This window comes from Sceloporus undulatus, chromosome 6 (assembly GCF_019175285.1).
Source record: "Sceloporus undulatus isolate JIND9_A2432 ecotype Alabama chromosome 6, SceUnd_v1.1, whole genome shotgun sequence".
Classification (NCBI taxonomy): Eukaryota; Metazoa; Chordata; class Lepidosauria; order Squamata; family Phrynosomatidae; genus Sceloporus; species Sceloporus undulatus.
The window spans coordinates 10,248,560-10,267,358 of record NC_056527.1 but is presented as its reverse complement, the minus strand read 5'-3'; the positions used below and the strand labels follow the sequence as shown (position 1 = coordinate 10,267,358).

Below are 18,799 nucleotides of genomic sequence, written 5' to 3'. Positions count from 1 at the left end.
CAAGCTACAGGAAAAGAGATTCACTTCAACATTAGCAGGAACTTCCTGACAGTAATGGCTGTTCGACAGTGGAAGACACTTCTTCGGAGAGTGGTGGAGTCTCCCTCCTTGGGAGTCTTTAAACGGAGGCTGGATGGCCATCTGTCAGGGGTGCTTTGATTGTGAGTTCCTGCATGGCAGGGGGTTAGACTGGATGGCCCTTGTGGTCTCTTTCAACTTTATGATTCTATGATCAGTGTGGTCAACATGACAAATGTTATTAATGTGGAATAACACAAAGGTTAAAAGCTGCAGCAGTTTGCTTTTACCCAAGTCTAATGGGAAGGACATGATACAATCCCTTCCTCTCTTCAACTTTGTACTGTCGCACGTTGTACTCAGTTTGCAGTAACTAAATCTGATGACAAAGAGAGAAAATGGGATGAAGAGAGAGAAACTGGAACATTTTTAAACTGGAACATTTTAAAAATTTGAATTTTAAAACATTTTTAGATTTTTAAAGCAGCCGAAAAAGTAGGACAGCAGATTATTAACTGGGATTGTACCTGCCAAACTGGACAGTTGAGGAGTAAGTTAAAGACTTTGATTAAATTAGATTAATTTAACACAATATGCTAACAATCCCTTCCTCTTTCTTTTAAGAGTTGCTACTGGAGTTAATACCATCAGCTGTCTATGGTGTTCAGGGCTTTGGTTTTACATCTCAACTTTTGTTGTTATGTGTCCTTAAGTCATTTCTGAGTTCTGGCAACCCTAAGGCAAACCATGGGCTTTTGGAAAGATTTATTCAAAGGAGGTTTGCTCTTCTCTTCCTCCGAAACTGAGATTGTGTGACTTGTCCAAGGTTACCCAGTGGGTTTCTGTTCTGTGGTTGAATGGAAATTTGAACCTTTGTCTTCAGAGTCCTAGTCTCTGGCTCTTGTATGCCACCTTTACTCCAAGAAATTGTATTGACAGCACAACCCTAGGCATATTTGGCCAAAGGTAAGCCTTACAGGATTCAAGGGAACTTGTTCCCAATTATGTATGCTTAATTATATATGCTCTCAATTTATGTATGCTCTCAAATCACCAAGGCAGCACAGCATCAACAATAAAAGAAGTCAAAACAGTCTCAAGGATACCTCTCTTTGCTGAATTAAGCAGTTTATTTAACTTATTATAAATAAATTTATTAGCTTATTTTCTTCCTGGCGCAATACAAGGTGTTGGTTATTACTTTTAAAGTCCTACATGGCTTGGGCCCGAGTTACTTACAGGAACGCCTCTCCCTACATAATCCACCCCACACTCTCAGAATATCAGGCCACTGTCGCTTTTGATAATGTGTTTTTAATTGTTAAACTGTTCGATTGTTATATGTTTTTATATTTTATTGTCAAAGTCTGTAACTGTATACTTATACTAGGTTGTAATACTGTCTCGTTCCACCTGGGAGAGGCGGGGAAATATAAATAAAAATTTTATTATTTATTTATTTATTATTATTAATTAATTAAATTTAATATGAAACACTACATAAGACAGTTCAGAGAGTTCAAATCAGAGAGGCATATCATCTCAGTTTTAAAATAGATCTCTCTGTCCTACGTGGAATCAGGATCAGCATGTAAAGTGATCACTAGGAAAACTTGTAAGAGGAGATTTACACAACCATAAATGGAGCTGAAACAATCAGGCTGCTTACTGTGGTCATGCAGATATTAGCAATTGTGGTAAAAATGTTTTAATTGTGCCCTATAAATTAGATGCAGGATAAATAAATATTAATGACATAATGAAGCACTTGCCAAATCTATTTTAGATTCACTCGTGAAATTCATGCATGTCTTATTAACATAGACCCTGACTGCAACTAATATAGCTTACATATTGGGAGTGTTTATCACTTGCCTGAGACTTTTGCTATCACTGTAAGATGGACAAGTGGTTATTACATATAGTGTAATAAGACATAAATATTTCCTTTCTACTTCAGCCTTTCAAGAAACTAACAAATGTTAACAAATCTATGCAATTACATTAAGTACAAACCTTACATGCTAGACTCATTTTCAGAACTAGGAAAATCCTAGGCATATGGCTGCCTAGTTATTTAGAAATTTAACTTTTTTTAGTGTAAGCTCCGATAAGAGGGCCCTTACATCTGGGGTCCCTCAGGGAGCGATTTTGTCCCCTATGCTATTTAACATTTACATGAAGCCGCTGGGAGAGATCATCCGGAGACACGGGGCGCGGTGTTATCAGTATGCTGATGACACCCAAATAGTCTTCTCTGTGTCTCCGACTGATGCAGTGACTAGGGATGGCATCTCTCCGCTCAATGCCTGTCTGGAGTCGGTAATGGGCTGGATGAGGGAAAACAGACTCAGCCTGAATCCAGAGAAAACGGAAGTACTTGTGATAGGTTCTCCTGGTCCTGGGAAGGAGGTTTGTCCACCAGTCCTGAACGGGGTCACGCTCCCCGTAAAGGACTCAGTTCGCAGCTTGGGGATGCTTCTTGACTCCTCGCTTCACCTGACTGCTCAGGTGGATGAGACAGGAGCACCTGTTATCAGCTTCGGCTGATACGCCAGCTGTGTCCCTACCTCGACCGGGGGGGACCTTGAAACAGTGGTGCATGCACTGGTAACCTCTCGACTTGATTTCTGTAACGCGCTCTACATGGGGCAACCCTTGTACCAAGCTCGGAAGCTGCAGTTGGTTCAAAATATGGCTGCTAGGCTGGTCACTGGTAGCTCCAGGGCCAGCCACATAACACCGATACTGAAAGACCTGCATTGGCTGCCAATCTGCTTCCGGGCCCAATACAAGGTGTTGGTCATTACCTATAAAGCCCTAAATGGCTTGAGCCCAGAGTACTTGGAGGACCGCGTCTCCCCATACAATCCGCCCCGCACACTCAGGTCAGGGTGAAAAAACTTTTGAGTGTTCCCAAGACAAAATATGTATCAACGGCGCAAAGGGCATTTTCTGTGACAGCCCCGCAATCTTGGAACGCCCTCCCTGAAGAGCTCCGCTCAGCCCCCTCCCTGGAGTCGTTCCAGAAGAACCTGAAGACTCATTTATTCCGTCAAGCTTTCTCCCACATGTCCTGACTGTTTCCCCTATGTGTACTGTGTGTAGTATTGTTGTTTTGTATTGCATTGGATTTTTAACTCTCTAGTAATTCTGATTGATTCTATATGGATTTTAATAGTTATGCTGGTTTTAATCGGGGTGTTTTATTGGGATGTTTGTTTCTTTTAATCTGTATTGTATTATATTTGTATTGTCTGTAAATCGCCGTGATCGTAGGAACGGCAGTATAGAAATAAAATTTCAATCAATCAATCAATCAATTTTGTCCCATAAAGCTCTATGCAAAAATGCAGAGATTTCTCTTCAGATTGCATAATGAAGCCCCTAAGTCCTATCTCCTGACACCCACCAAATATTTTAGGCATATCTTTTTCTGTAGACTTAGAAATAGCTAAGAGACCTGTGCCTCATCTGTACTCCAAGAATTCAAATTGTTTATTTGGGATGAGAAATGTGTATATACACATTTCACATGGTACATAAAGAACAAAACTGGGTGATCAGGCACTATGGAAATCTGAATTACAGGGGAAGGAGAAATGTACAAGCACCAATTCCAACATCTGAAATCAGATTATATAAATTACACTTAATATCCAGTTAACAAAAAGGACTGGATTTCAAGAACTGCATCACTAACTTTAGTTTGATTTTGTTTCTACTGACTATTTAAAATCATTTATTGGTCATTTTTCATTAAAAGTGAAAATTTTAAACATAAACTGATGTCAATAAGATGCTGGAGGAAGAGATACCACTTTATAGAAACCATAATACTGAGGTCTCTGTCAAGGTCAAACATTTTGAGGGTTCACAATACCATTCTTCTGACTGCAGATAAAACTAATGATCCCAGGAACCAGTTCTGCTTGTTCATCTAAGACTCGAGCTGAAGTTACCTAAATGTCTCGGCCAGAAGCCACACGCCAATGCAATTTGGAGATGTACGAATGGTGTATGGTCATTGCACAAATGTGAGAGAGAACACTTTAGGAATAAATAGGATAACAAAATCAAAAACAACTTGAAGGCACACAACAACAATAACAACAACATACATTATAACTTAGGAAGTCTTAGGAGCAAGAAGACCTGGACTGTAAACTATCTGTTTGTTGATCATGTATGAAAAGACAGCTTTCATAATTGTGCACAACACAGAATTTCTGGAGGCAAATCTTTCAGTGCTGTCTTTCCATTGGCAAGCAAAGATTTTCTGATTCTGACACATTTTTGAGAAGTGAATGTTTAAAACAAAGCCATTTTTAAAGTGTTGTACTGTTTCAATTGTACTGTTTTTAAACTGCTTTTGATTATTTTAAATTGTATGCTTAAACTGTTTTAGTGCAAGTAATAGTTTAACTCCATTGTCATATTCACTTTTGTATGTTTTAACTGTATTGTGTTTGTCTTAATCTGAGTCCTGCTTTTGGAGAAAAATACAGGCTATAAATAAACGTGTTATAAATAAGCTTCTTTCTGTTTACTTTTTCTTGCTGTTGTCATTTCTACCCAACTTATTTCCCTAGACATTTTTAAGTGAGTTGCTGGTGTGAACTTCAATGTGCATGACCAAAAGCTTCCTTAACCTCCATAACCAAAACAATGTGGGTGGCAGTGGAGAAGAGATCTAAGAGAAGGCTTCTATTCTGGGTTAAGAAATGGATTTTAAGAGGAAATTGTGCATCAACCCATTCATTTTCCCAAGCACTGAAAAAATAACAGCATCAACTAAACTGTTATAAAAACGGTTCCTACTTTTTACAATGAATGATCTCCATTTGATTATTACAAACCTGATACACAGATGGCAAAAAGAACAAATCCCCAAAAGCTGACAAAGGGTAAAGAGGAGCGGCTTCAACAAACTATCAGAAACACCATGCTCTCAAATCCTATTTTCTGACTATGCATGCTGTCCCTTCATAATACAGTATGTGAAACATTAGGCTGGAAAAAAATTAATTAGTAGGAAGGCTAGCAAAATATGGTAACCGTGAGAAAGAAATGCAGGATACTCTTTGAGGCAACTGATGACAGGAGACCAAAAGGGAAGACCCATGTTGATAGCTTATCAAGAGGATAATTTTAAAGAGGTGACACAATGGGAATAGCAGGCAAAGGAAGGCATGTAAAACTGGGAGAAAGTAAATCCAGATAAATACCATGAAGCCACATTACAGCAAAACACTGTCAAACAGCTCTTATTGTCAGGAAGTTCCTCCTAATGTTGAGGTAGAATCTCTCTTCCTGTAGTTTCATCCGTTGTTCCGGGTCCTATTCTTTGGAGCTGCAGAAAACAAGCTTACTCCATTCTCAACATGACATCTTTTCAAATATTTAAACAGGGCTATCATACCTTGTCTTAACCGTTTCTTCTCCAGGCTAAACATTCCCAGCTCCCTAAGTCGTTCCTCATAGGACATGGTTTCCAGACCCTTCACCATTTTGGTTGCTCTCCTCTGGACACACTCCAATTTGTCAACATCCTTTTTGAATTTTGGTCAGGTGAGGCCTGACCAAAGCAGAATAGAGTGGCACTATTACTTCCCTTGATCTAGACACTATACTTCTAATGATGCAGTCTGGAATTGCATTGGCTGCATTAGCTGCAGCATCACACTGTTGACTCATGTCAACTCAGATGAAAGTTTGTCTGCCCTGAAATTACAGAGGAAAGATGAGTCCCAAAGGAGTCGTATGGAAAGAAAGGAAAATTAAGTAGCTGTTGCCACTCCAAGTTAAGAGAATTTCAGACTCTGCCCCTTCTTCTCAAGATAGGAGAAAACAAGGATTGCTTCTGAAGGCAGCAGAGATAATACATAAAGTGGGGCAGGCACTTGCCATTAAGCACTTCAGGGAGGAAGACACTCAGAACTGATTGAGCGGCTCATTCCATCACACATTTCCTAAACTCTAAACTGGTTGATTGCAAAGTATATGTAGAAGAAGAGTGACAGAAATGTGTACAGTCCTTCTCTCTGTCAGACAGGGAAGAAGGTTAAATACAGGCTGAGCATCCCTTATCCGGAATAAAATCAGAACTACTCCAAAAAGCAAAAAAGAAAGAAAAATCCATGGCTGGCAGAGATAGTAATACCTTTGCTTTCTGATGTTTCATTGTATACCAACTTTGTTTCATGCACAACACTGTTAAAATATTGTATAAAATTACCTTTAGGTGTATATATATAGGAGCCCTGGTGGTGCAGTGGTTAAATGCCTGTACTGCAGCCATTCACTCAAAACCACAAGGTTGCGAGTTCAAGACCAGCAAAAGGGCCCAAGCTCGACTCAGGCTTGCATCCTTCCAAGGAGGGAGCTAAAATGAGTACCCAGACTGTTGGGGGCAAATTAGCTTACTTGCTAATTAGCTTACTTGCTGTTCACCGCTATGATCTTTGGAATAGCGGTATATAAATAAAACAAATTATTATTATTATTATTATTATTATTATTATTATATATGAAACATAAGTGAATTTTGATTTTATTCTTGGGTCTCATCTCCAAGATGTAGATATATGCAAATACAGGTATTCCAAAATCCAAAACAAAACAAAAAAATCCAAAATCCGAATCCATTTTGCTCCAAAGTTTGCTTGTACCTTGCTTTGTTCCTTTAATACTTCACTTTATGAGGGCACAGCTCCAAAAATAATACTTAGGGCCCAAACAGACAGGCCAAAATAAAGCTGCTTCAGGTCACTTTGGAGGTATGCTGTTTAAATGACAAGTTTCCTAAGAGGCCGGAAGCTGCACCAAAGTCATGATTCAGTCCTAAGCATTGGAGTGCAGCTTTGGCACAGCTTCTGGCCTCTTAAGATGCGTGTGTCATTTAACAGCATACCTCCAAAGTGACCCAAAGCAGCTTTATTTTGGCCTGTCCATTCGGGCCCCAAGTAACTGAAAATAAACCATGAGGGAATCATATCAGACGACTCAATGTGCTGAACAAATGGGTGCATGTGGGCAACAGCAGCACTTTGTGCGTGTGTGAGTTGTGTGCCTTCAAGTTGTTCCTGACTCATGGTCACCCAAAGGTGAACCGATCATGGGAGTTTCTTTGCAAGAATTATGCAGAGGAGTTTGGCCATGGCCTTCCCCTGAGGCTGAGAGAGTGTGGCCTGCCCAAGGTCACCCAATAGGTTTCCATGGCTGAGCGGGGATTCGAACCCTGGTCTCAAGAGTTGCAGCCCAAGGCTCAAACAACTGCCCCACGCCAGCTCACATCTCATTGAGCTGAGAAGGGATATTCTGGGTGGGCTGGGGATGCTGGGAACTCTGGTCCCCAAAAGCAATGCACCCAAGCTCTGGAAGGAATCAAGACATTTGTTTCGTAAAAGTTTATGATGATGACGATTCAAGGATTTAGGTTCTTCTCCTCAGCAAACAAAAACATTCTGATTTAAGCAAGCTTTTTAATGCTTCCACACAAAATAGTACCATTTAATGTAAATGTATGTGTTTTATCTGCTTTTTTAAACTTTTCTATGTTCTTAAATCAGTTTTATAGTATTTTAGTGTTTTAAGTTTTATAACATTTTATAGTGTTAACTTCTGTATGCTTTTAATCCATTTTTAAACTATTTTATAGTGTTTTAATCAGTTTTATAATGTTTTATAGTGTTTTCAAAGTGTTTTATAGTGTTTTAAGCAGCATTATAGTGTTTTATACCGTTAACTTCTGTATGTTTTTAAATCAATTTTTATACCATTTGATTATTTTTTTTACATCTGTCTTGATTGTTTATTTATTTATTGTACACATTTCAATGAATGATGGGAGCTGCCTTGGGTCCTGGCTTGGGAGAAAGGCGGTATACAAAGAAAGCGTTTTAATCGTTTAATGCTATTTCAGAGTGTTATAATAATCAGTCTTATAGCCTTCTATACTGTTAACTTTTGTATGTGTTTTTTAAAAATCGGTTTTTATACCTTTTTATAGGGTTTTGTTTTGTTTTTGACGTCTGTCTCGGTTTTTATTTTTATTGCAACCCTTTCAATGAGTGATGGAAGCCGCCTTGGATCCCAGCCTGGGAGAAAGGCGGTATATAAATAAAGTAAGTCCATAAACAAGGAGGCGGCGCTTTCCCTGGAGAAGGGACTGGTCAATCACTCACCCGGTGCCGCCGTCGACCACGCAGGGGGGCATGCGGGCCGCCATTTGCAGAACCCTAGAAAACGCGAGGAGACGAAGCGAGGCCCTGCCGTCCCTTTGCCTCCCTCCCGCCCAACTGACCAGAGAAGCCTAAGTCAGTCGACTCAGGACCGCAACGCGCCTGCGCCAAACCCACGCCTCTCTCCTCCCCCTCCCCGCAGGCACCACGTGACTGTAAAACAAGCAGCCGGGTCTCCACGCCCCGCCCCCGGCGGCCATTTTGGGTCGCTCAGCCTTTTCAACTTAGCGCCCACGGTTGCCTAGCAACGGGCGGAGTTAGGCCCGAGGCCTCTCCCAAAGCACTGTTTTGGACCACAGCTCCCAGAATTCCCGACACTTGGCCAAAACCTGCTTGGCTGGGGTTTCTGGGAATTGAAGTCTTAAGAACCTGGAGGAGGAAAAGTGTGGGAGTCGCTGCTACTAGAGACAAATTTTGGTCCTCCTCCTGCAGATTGTTGGGACTTCAGTTCCCAGAATTCCTGACACGGCCAACCTGGATGGGGCCTCTGGGAGTTGGAGTCTTAAGATCCTGGAGGAGCAAAGTTTGGGAATCACTGCTACTAGAGAGCCAGATTTTGGGACTTCAGCTTCAAGAAATCCTGGCATTTGGCCAGTCTAGCTGAGGCTTCTGGGAGTTGAAGTCTAAGTACTTGGAGGAGAAAAGTTGGGGAATCACTGCTATTCGAGAGCCAGATTTTGATCCTCCAGATGTTTGAGACTGCAGCTCCCAGAACTCCTGGCACTTGCCTAATTTGGCTGGGGCTTCTGGGAGTTGCAGTCTAAGAACCTAGAGGACCAGAGTTTGGAAGCCACTGATCTACATTGTCATGACAAACCTCCTCTGAAAAAACCTGGCCAAGAGAAACCCATGATAGGTTACCCTTAGAGTAACCATATGTGAGAAACAACTTGAAGGTGCACAACAACTGTAGAAATAATGTGGTTTGACACCACTTTGACTGCCATGTTTCCATGCTTCAGAACTCTTTGGCAGGGAAGGCTAAAGACCCATGTGAAACTACACATCCCAGGATGCCATAGGACAGAGCTTCAGTGTGTGTCTTCAAGTCATTTCCAACTTAAGGCGACCCTATTGTGGGGTTTTCTTGGCAAGATTGGCTCAGAGGAGGTTTGCCATTGCCACTGAGGCTGAAAGCGTGCAGCTCAATACTCCATTCCATTCCTGCTCTAATCTCATATGCTCTATATTCAATGGCTTGTTTTGGGGTTTTTCACTGTCCTTTTCTCCTCCCCTTTAAGGGGATTTCTGCAGAGATCCCACACCTGTTTATAGTATTTGCCTCTTGTGTGGAGGTGGTACTGTTTTGGCTACATAAACAACATGTTGCAGGAACATCAGAAATAAAAGGAATGATGATAGCTGCACATATGTTTGTTCAGCAAGAGTGGATTTTAAGCTTAAAAATCCCACAGTAGAGCTATGTGTTACACAAAGAAATACTTCCGTTCATCTGTCCTGAATTTCCAACCGTTCTACTTCAGTGTTTGACACCATGTTATATATACTGTACAGACAGGCCAAAATAAAGCTGTTTCAGGTCACTTTGGAGGTATACTGTTTAAATGACGCATGAGTCCTAAGAGTCCGAAAACCACGCCGAAGCCCTGCTCCAGTCATAAGGACTGGAGCACAGCTTTGGTGCAACTTCTGACCTCTTTAAGATGAGAGTATCATTTAAACAGCATACCTCCAAAGTGACCCGAAGCAGCTTTATTTTGGCCTGTCTGTTTGGGCCCTAAAATAAGCTTCAGCACAGTGGCCTTTCCAATTTATCCTCAGTCACACTTAATTTTATATACCTCTAACATGCACGTTCTTAGTCACCACCAGATGCATCTGAGGAAGTAGGCTGAAGCCTATGACAGCTCATGCTGCCAATTTCTTTCAGTTAGTCTCAAAGGGGCTACAAGATCTCTCTGCGTTCCTTTGTCACCTTTAAGCTAAACAGCACTAAACGTCGCAACTTTTCCACACCGAGGATCTTCCTGATCATTTTTGCTCTTTTCTCCATCTTTTTCATACAGTGGCAGGATCCCTTGGGCCAGGGAAAGTACATCTCCCATTATCTGTCACACCCCAGCATTCTTTTCACCAACACAGTGGAATGGAGGGGACAGACAGGTTTTTTTCCCTTCCCTTAATGCTGTCCCTTTTTGCTGACAGTTTAATGAAAAGATGCAAATATGTCTGAGGAAGGAGAACTGGCACCTTAAATTGGTTAGGATTTTTCACCTATTAATCCCATTTCTCCAGCCTGCCTCCAAAATACAAAGAACAGACTCCAACTCTCCTGATCATAATTCGTATAATTTGTGTTCCTGAATGGGAATGTGCATCCTCATTATTATTATTATTATTATTATTATTATTATTATTATTATTATTATGCTTTATTTATATAGCACTGTAGATCTGCATAGCGCTGTACATACAAACAATAAAATAGATACGAGTAAACCTGCCCATGGCGTACAATCTAAGAAGTAGTAGCATAATACATATAAATAATACATAACAATACAGGAAAGGGTTCAAATTAAAAATGTCAAATAGCAAATAATAGTCATGCAATGCCTGGGAATGCTTCTCTGAACAGGATGGTCTTCAACTCAGTTTTGAAACTAGTTAAAGAAGTGATGACCCTTGCGGCTCGTGGGGGAAGGAGGTTTCAGGAGTGAGGGGCAGCAAGGGAAAAGGAATGAATCCGGGACGGGGCAGAGAAAATCCTGAGCTGAGATAGCATAGAATCATAGAATCACAGAGTTAGAAGAGACTCATAGAATCATAGAGTTGGACTGGATGACCCCAAGGGCCATCCAGTCCATCCCCATTCTGCCATGCAGGAACTCTCAATCAAAGCATCCCCGACAGAGGGCCATCCAGCCTCTGTTTAAAGACCTTCAAGGAAGGAGACTCCACTACACTCCGAGGAAGAAGTGTGTTCCACTGTCGAACAGCCTTTATTGTCAGGAAGTTCTTCCTAATGTTGAGATGGAATCTCTTTTCCTCTAGTTTGCATCCATTGCTCCAATGGGTCCTAGTCTCTGGAGCAGCAGAAAACAAACTTGCTCCCTCCTCAATATGACATCCCTTCAAATATTTAAACAGGGCTATCACCTCTTAACCTTCTCTTCTCCAGGCCTTGACTACCAGAATGAGGGCCCTAGCGGGAAGGTGAGGAGAAAGAAGGTCTGATAAATAAGGAGGGGCCACCCCATGGTGGGCTTTAAAAGTCAATAACAGGAGCTTATACTGAATACGGAAGGAGAAGGGGAGCCAGTGAAGGGATGACAACAAAGGAGAGATATGGTTGGAGCAGTGGGTGGATGTAATAATGTGTGCAGCTAAATGCTGGACAGAAATTAAAGGATGGAGGTGAGAAAGAAGAAGCCCAGCCAGAAGGATATACATCAAACTCATCCAGCAAATTCAGTGAAGAAATAGATTAGCATTACAATATAGGTCAGGACATACCTATATCAGTCCTACATCTGGAGCTACCTTTCTAGATGAGGGGAATCCATGTAAACTAATCCAAGCAATGTGTTTCTAATTTTATTTATATATAATGTAAGATTATTTTCGTACTTCTCCTGCAAAGTTTCACATCCAAATTTATATAAGTACACAGCAGTAGTCAACCCTCCTTATCCAAGGATTTTTTTATCCACAAGTTCAAGCATCCACGGCTTGAAAATATTTTTTTTTTTAAAAGTATAAACTGCAAGTAGTGAACCTTGATTTTCTATTTAAATAAGGGATGCCATTTTGCTCTGCCATTATATTGAATAGGAGTTGGGTATCCATGGATTTTGATATCCACAGGGGATCCTGGAACCAAACCCCAGTGGATAACAAGATCCCACTGTATAGAAGGATAGCATTTGTCCTAATTGTTTTTCTAGTATATAAAGAAAATATAGAAGTCAAGTGTACATTTTTTTAACCTGTCAATAAAACAAGAAAAACTGATTAAGCATCTTTCAAAGAAATGCAACAAACTATGGGATTTGCAGAAGGAAGAAGAAATCTTCCTTTTACACAAATTTAGCATTAAAGTTTCTGGAGTTTTGTAATCCCAGTGGGCCACATGTCACAATGTAATATACATCTGATTCCTTTCTTTTTGATCTCCACATTTGTAAGTCATAAATAATAGATTGTAAAAGGAATTCTGGGAGTGGATTCATTTTAAAACAAGCACTAAACTATTTGCAAATGTACTTAGACAGCAGTCCAAAAGAAACATCAAAAAATGTCAATTGAATATTGGGAAATGAAATGTCACCATATGTTAGACTAGAAAGTATAAATCATAAGTAAGTGGAGAGAAAAATATGTCAGATCTGCTAAGAATAAAAATAGGGAAATACTGTAGATTCTTCTGGGATTACATAAACCTCTATTCAAGGAAGACCAGGCTTCCCGCTCCAGGACACTTCACACATTGCATACTTTGTACATGGGAAGAACTTACAAAATTACAAAATCCTGGAAAACCATGAAAATATTCTCATTAAAAGGATCATAGAATCGTAGAGTTGGAAGAGACCACTAGGGCCATCCAGTCCAACCCCCTGCCATGCAGGAAATCCAAATCAAAGCAACCCCGACAGATGGTCATCCAGCCTCTGCTTGAAGACCTCCAAGGAGGGAGACTCCACTACACTCCAAGGAAGGAATGTGTTCCACTGTCGAACAGCCCTTTCTGTCAGGAAGTTCCTCCTAATGTTGAGGTGGAATCTCTTTTCCTGGAGCTTGCATCCATTGTTCCGGGTCCTGTTCTCTGGAGCAGCAGAAAACAAGCTTGCTCCCTCTTCAACATGACATCCTTTCAAATATTTAAACAGGGCTATCATATCACCTCTTAACCTTCTCTTCTCCAGGCTAAACATCCCCAGCTCCCTGAGTCGTTCCTCATAGGGCAAGGTTTCCAGACCTTTCACCATTTTAGTCGCCCTCCTCTGGACACGCTCCAGTTTCTCAATGTCCTTTCTGAATTGTGGTGCCCAAAACTGGACACAATATTCTAGGTGGAGCCTGACCAGAGCAGAATACAGTGGCACTATTACTTCTCTTGATCTAGACACTATACTTTTATTGATGCAGCCTAAAATTGCATTGGCCTTTTTAGCTGCCGCATCGCACTGTTGATTCATCAACTTGTGGTCTACTTGGACTCCCAGATCCCTTTCACATGTACTTTCATTCAGCAATGTTTCTCCCATCCTATATCTGTGCATTTCATTTTTCTGCCCTAAGTGCAGTACCTTACATTTCTCTGTGTTGAATTTCATTTTGTTAGCTTTGGCCCAGCTTTCTAGTCTATTCAGATCATTTTGAATGTTGATCCTGTCCTCTGGAGTATTAGCTATTCCTCCTAATTTGGTGTCATCTGCAAATGTGATAAGTATGCTTAACAGTGTCTGGCCTATCTGAAAAATTAACTTCCCATCTACAATTTGCTGGGACAGGGGGAGATAAAGGAAGATGGCATTGTAGAAATCTGGTCACCACTTTTCTTCTACACTATGGACATGATTTCAACAGATGGACCACCTATAAACCAACTGGAGATTTGGAATAGATTTGGAATGTTTTTCACAATGTGAAAAAAAAGGAGCATGCTCCCATCGATATTGTGCGCTTTGGCAAAGATTATCACATGACAAAGTCGTAATTATTCCGCAATTATTCCGTGAATGAGGAGGAATTATAGCACCACTTTTTATTGACAGATTCCCATCTTTTCCCCTAGTGTGATAAACTCCAGTGTGATAAACTCCAAAGTCAGTTGCAGTGTTTGTATATTATAGTGTTTATATATCTAACCCGTATCCCTTTCTCCCAGTATAAGACCCAAAGCAGAGTGCAGTACTGCTTAAAACAAAATACAGCTAATACAATGTATAAGTACAAAAGTTTAAAAAACCAAAGAAATAATCAAACTCAAAACAGTTTTAAAAGCCTAAAGGCAGAGTACAGCACACATCATTAAAAGGCCTTTCTACTGCAGCCAGTTAATAGCTAAAGGGCAGTCTGAGCAAGAGTCCTTGCCTCCCAGCAGAAAGAGATCAGAGAGAGGGCCAGCCTAGTGTCTCATGGGAAGGAATTCCATTTCAGTATAACTTACATGACAGAAGTCTAAAAATAAAATCAAACTGCTGTCTCATCTCCTGAAATAACAAGCTTGGTCATTCCCCAAAGTACAGAAAGCAAAGATGAACTTTTGTAGTGGAAAGAAGGATTTCTCTGCCTACTGAGAAGTCTTGAAAATATATCACAACTAGTAAGGCAAAGACAGCAGGCAGATTTCTCTGTGCATACTTTCGCTACATTTTTAAGAAAAGCAAATGTCAGCTGTGCAAGACATCTACCATTCAACTTTAGCCAATTTAAGAACAATACTCCTGCAAAATAAAACTGCCACAACCTCTTGCCCAACTCAGTCTGACCCAGAGAAAAGCTCAGGATATCTTTGGGCCTTCCTTAAAACAAAGAGGGAAATCTCAGAACAATATTCAACATTTGGAAGGAATAACCAAAGAGCAAGGTATTAGATTTAGAATAACCAAAGAGCAAGGTGCTAGATTTAGAATTAGGCCACTCAAAATAATAACCAGATTATGTGGAAGTAGGTGTACTGTACTTACTTCTACTAAAATAGTAAAAGAATGCTTTTTAAAATGCTCTCTTTATACAGCTACTTCTAGTAGAAGAAGCTTTATAAAGAAAGCATTTTAAAAAGCAAAGACATGAGAATCATTTAAGCATATAAGGAAATATAAGAAACCAAACTACCCTAGCTCTCATATAAACACAAATATGGACATCTTTGAAAAACAACATTTAAGACCACAGTATCCTTACAGGCAATGTAGAGGTTTAATGAGGGCATTCTCAGTTCAGGCAAAGGTGCTATAATGCTCAATTTTATAATAAAAACTGACCATAGGTATACATAATTAACCAATAAGCACCCTTATGGGGCTGAATATTCTACCATCTTGGCATACAAATGAGTGCTTTCCAAAGGTAAATGAAATCATTTTCTCACTAATGAGCAAGGCTTTTGAATATCCTTAAACCACTCAGAAACAAGAGGCTATGCAAGTGTTTTGAGAATTATGCCATCCCAATGTAACTTCTTGAAGAATATGTGAATGCCCGCTAGAACCAAATGAAAACTTACAGGAGGATACTCCTGCGTCTTCTATGATAAAAACAGTATTTATTCACAAGGCATGTGAAATCTTTCCTCAGTTTGGTAGTGGCAAACAGGCATACAAGTTTTATATGGTGGCTGAAATGCTATACACAGCTTTTTGGACTAAAGCCATACCAAAAACAGTGACTTCCAGTAAAAACTAACTGGATTTGAGTGAGGACTGGATTATTCATCAGGGATTTCATACCATGGTGGTAAACAATCCCTTTCAACTAGTCCAACAGTATGATCCATACATTGGTTTATGTAGAAGTATTTCAACCAACTACAACACTCCAATGTAGATATGGTCAGCTGGCTCCATCTTCTGATTTGCCCTGGAATAAAAAACAGTATTGAAGGTGCTGAAAAGCTACTGTTCTATCTGGTAGAATACTACTTGTGAAACAGGAAAAATCTAGATGAACAGCACAGCAGCATGCATACCTGCACATAAGTCAGTCCCTTGAGATCAGTGGGGTATATTTCCAAATGAGTAGACATAGGATTGCTGTATCTACACATTTGGAAATATACCCCACGTTCAGTTAGGTAACTGAAAGACCATACTTTCTGTCTGCAATGTACAGTAGCAATACTGCCCTAGAGCAATTATAGAAAAGATGGAAATAATATACATAATGCACACTGAACTTTCTATCATTTTGTAACTACTACATCATGACCACCATTCTCCTGTTAACAGTTCTTCACAAAACTGATCTATTAATTAGCTAGCACATTCCAGAATTAAGTAGAATCTTCATTTATGGCATGTAAACAGGTGGCATTTCACTCATGATAAAGAAGAAAAATAATTTCATAGGCAGGTATACAGTCTTCCAAGGACTGCCAATCACAGCTAGACAGCGAATACTTAGCTGCAAACATGTATTTCTCATATTCATCCTGTACTTAAAGTATCATAGATGCACACTTTTGAAAAGAGATACATGAAGTGGAACTGGGCAACATGTACAGTATTTAGGAAACAGGTACAATGCATGCCACACAGTTCTTTAGAGGTCTTTAAACAGAGGCTGGATGACCATCTGTCGGGGATGCTTTGATTGTAATTTCCTGCATGGCAGAAGGGGGTTGGACTGGATGGCCCTTGCGATGTCTTCCAATTCTATCATTCTATGATTCTGTTATCTCCTGATGCAGAAAGCACTCTTACACACAAGTGTTAAAACATCCTTGCTCACTGATGTGCAAAGCTTCACTTTCACCACCATTCTCATTGCACATGACCCACATTTTGCTGTGTGTGACTCATGGAAACAGCCAGTCTTCTTAGGCTCAGCTTGCGGCAAAATGACATATAAATCTCAAGTTAGAAAATGAGAAGAAACAGACAAGCAGCTCTTTCTGCCCTCCAGCTACAATTCAACTGTACACATTCCCTTCTTGAGTACAATCTGATCTATATAAGCTCCTTCCTTATGCAGCATAAGCTGGCCTGCAGGGTGCTAAGTTCAACTATTAAACATACTGTACTAATCATTGTCTTGTATGTTGGGGGTTTTTTTTCCCAAAAGAGGGGGGGGGGGGGGGGAGATGTGAACACCTAGCAAACGCAAAAGGCAATGGATGTGTACTTTCTGAAAGGATTTTGCTGCAGTGAATGCAACCTATAGGTCATGGTAGAACACTAACTGGGTGATTAAATGAATAATAATTCTGAATAAGAACACCGGCAGGGCTGCCAGCTCCAGGGACATCCTCTAAGCTTCTCAGATGCCAAGAAGTAACTACCTCACCTTCCTGGGTTTAGAAATTAACACTGACTTGCTATTCCATATAAATTCCCTCCCAGCACATAAAACTGCTGTAACATTATGAAGTCGAAGGCTTCTGTAGTTTTTTGTGGGTTTTTTGGGCTTTATGGCCATGTTCTAGAAGAGTTTATTCCTGGCGTTTCAACAGCATCTGTGGCTTTGGCATCTTCAGAGAATGCCAGCCACAGATGCTGGCGAAACGTTAGGAATAAACTCTTCTACAACATGGCCATATAGCCCAAAAAACCCACAAAAAACTATGCTGTAACATTCTTAGTTGATATGTAATATCATACAGATGGTAATATCATACATGAAATAAATAATTGTAGCCAATGTGCAAAAATGTGGTACTGCTACCAGGCAAATTGGGATTTTAAAAATGCCAGTCTGATATTTTAAGAAGCACTGCATCAGAAGATTGTTTTGGATCATGCAATTCCTCTGTTCCACAAAAGTAATTGTATCTTTCCACAATTATTTTGTAATTTCATGTACACCTTCTCCAGGGGATACTGAAAGGATTAATTTACTTGCATTTGCAAAGTGCTCAAGTATTCCACCACAGAAAGCACCACAAATGCACCAGGACAGAAAATAGATCATTGCAATCTACAAATGAAAGCCTATCACTCTAGGTAGGTAAAGTGAGGCTCTGGGACTTATACCACTCACCAAGGCTGTTTTTAGGGCCCTCACCTCACCTCGCTCCTGACTGCCTATGGCTAAAAAAAAGGGGTGAATGGCCTGTCCTCATTAGCCCCCAGAAGTGCATTGCCACCAATATTTTACAGATGAAAACTGGAACAGTTGAGATCAAGCAACATCAGAATGTACTAAAGAAGGCAAAAGTCATTGATGAGGAAGAATAGACAACAGCAGCCTGCATCCGCACTACAGACATAATCTGATCTGACATCACTTTAACTGCAATGGCTCAGTGCTAGGGAATTCTGGGAACTGTAGTTTTGTACACATGTGGATTAACTGTGTTAATTAACTGAGCCCTCATTCCATGGCAACAACCGCCATCTTCCATCCTGGAGGGAGTGAGGGGGATTGGGGATAGGAAAGGGGCTAATTTTCAATTTTGAATTGTATTTTGTATATATTTTTATTCATGTAACCCCCCCGGATTCCTTGTGATTGGGTGGGCTATAAATAAATAATTTATTATTATTATTGTTATTGTGATTTGTGTTTTAAAAATTGTGGGTTTGTATTTAACAGTTTGTGGGTTTTGGTTCGTATTTTAATGTGCTGTGGGAAATATTATCATCATTATTAAACGTTATATAATAATAATAATAATAAATTATAATATTATTATATTATAATATTCTTATAAAATAAAATTATACTTTAATATATTATTACATCAATATTATATCATATTTTTATAAAAATATATATTATACTATACTATATTATTATATTTATACTATATCATAAAATTATAGTACAGTATTATTATACCATTATGCAATATATATTATACTATATTTCTATTAATATATATTATGTTCTTATAAAATATACTATATTAT

The 18,799-nt window shown here is 39.8% G+C and overlaps 1 protein-coding gene across 4 annotated transcripts in view; it reads right to left on the bottom strand.

The window, feature by feature from the left end:
• ACTR3B (actin related protein 3B) overlaps window positions 1-8,335 on the bottom strand; it is a 37,025-nt gene extending 28,690 nt beyond the window's left edge. For 3 of the 4 annotated variants that reach the window (XM_042475854.1, XM_042475855.1, XM_042475856.1), the window contains exon 1: window positions 8,205-8,335. In XM_042475854.1, coding sequence (XP_042331788.1) covers window positions 8,205-8,248 — 44 coding nt within the window. In that variant the 5' untranslated portion in view covers window positions 8,249-8,335. Of the gene's footprint in view, window positions 1-308; window positions 375-8,204 lie in introns of those variants that run through there. The other variant, XM_042475858.1, reaches the window with a different exon arrangement.
• Between the last annotated feature and the right edge of the window lie 10,464 nt (window positions 8,336-18,799).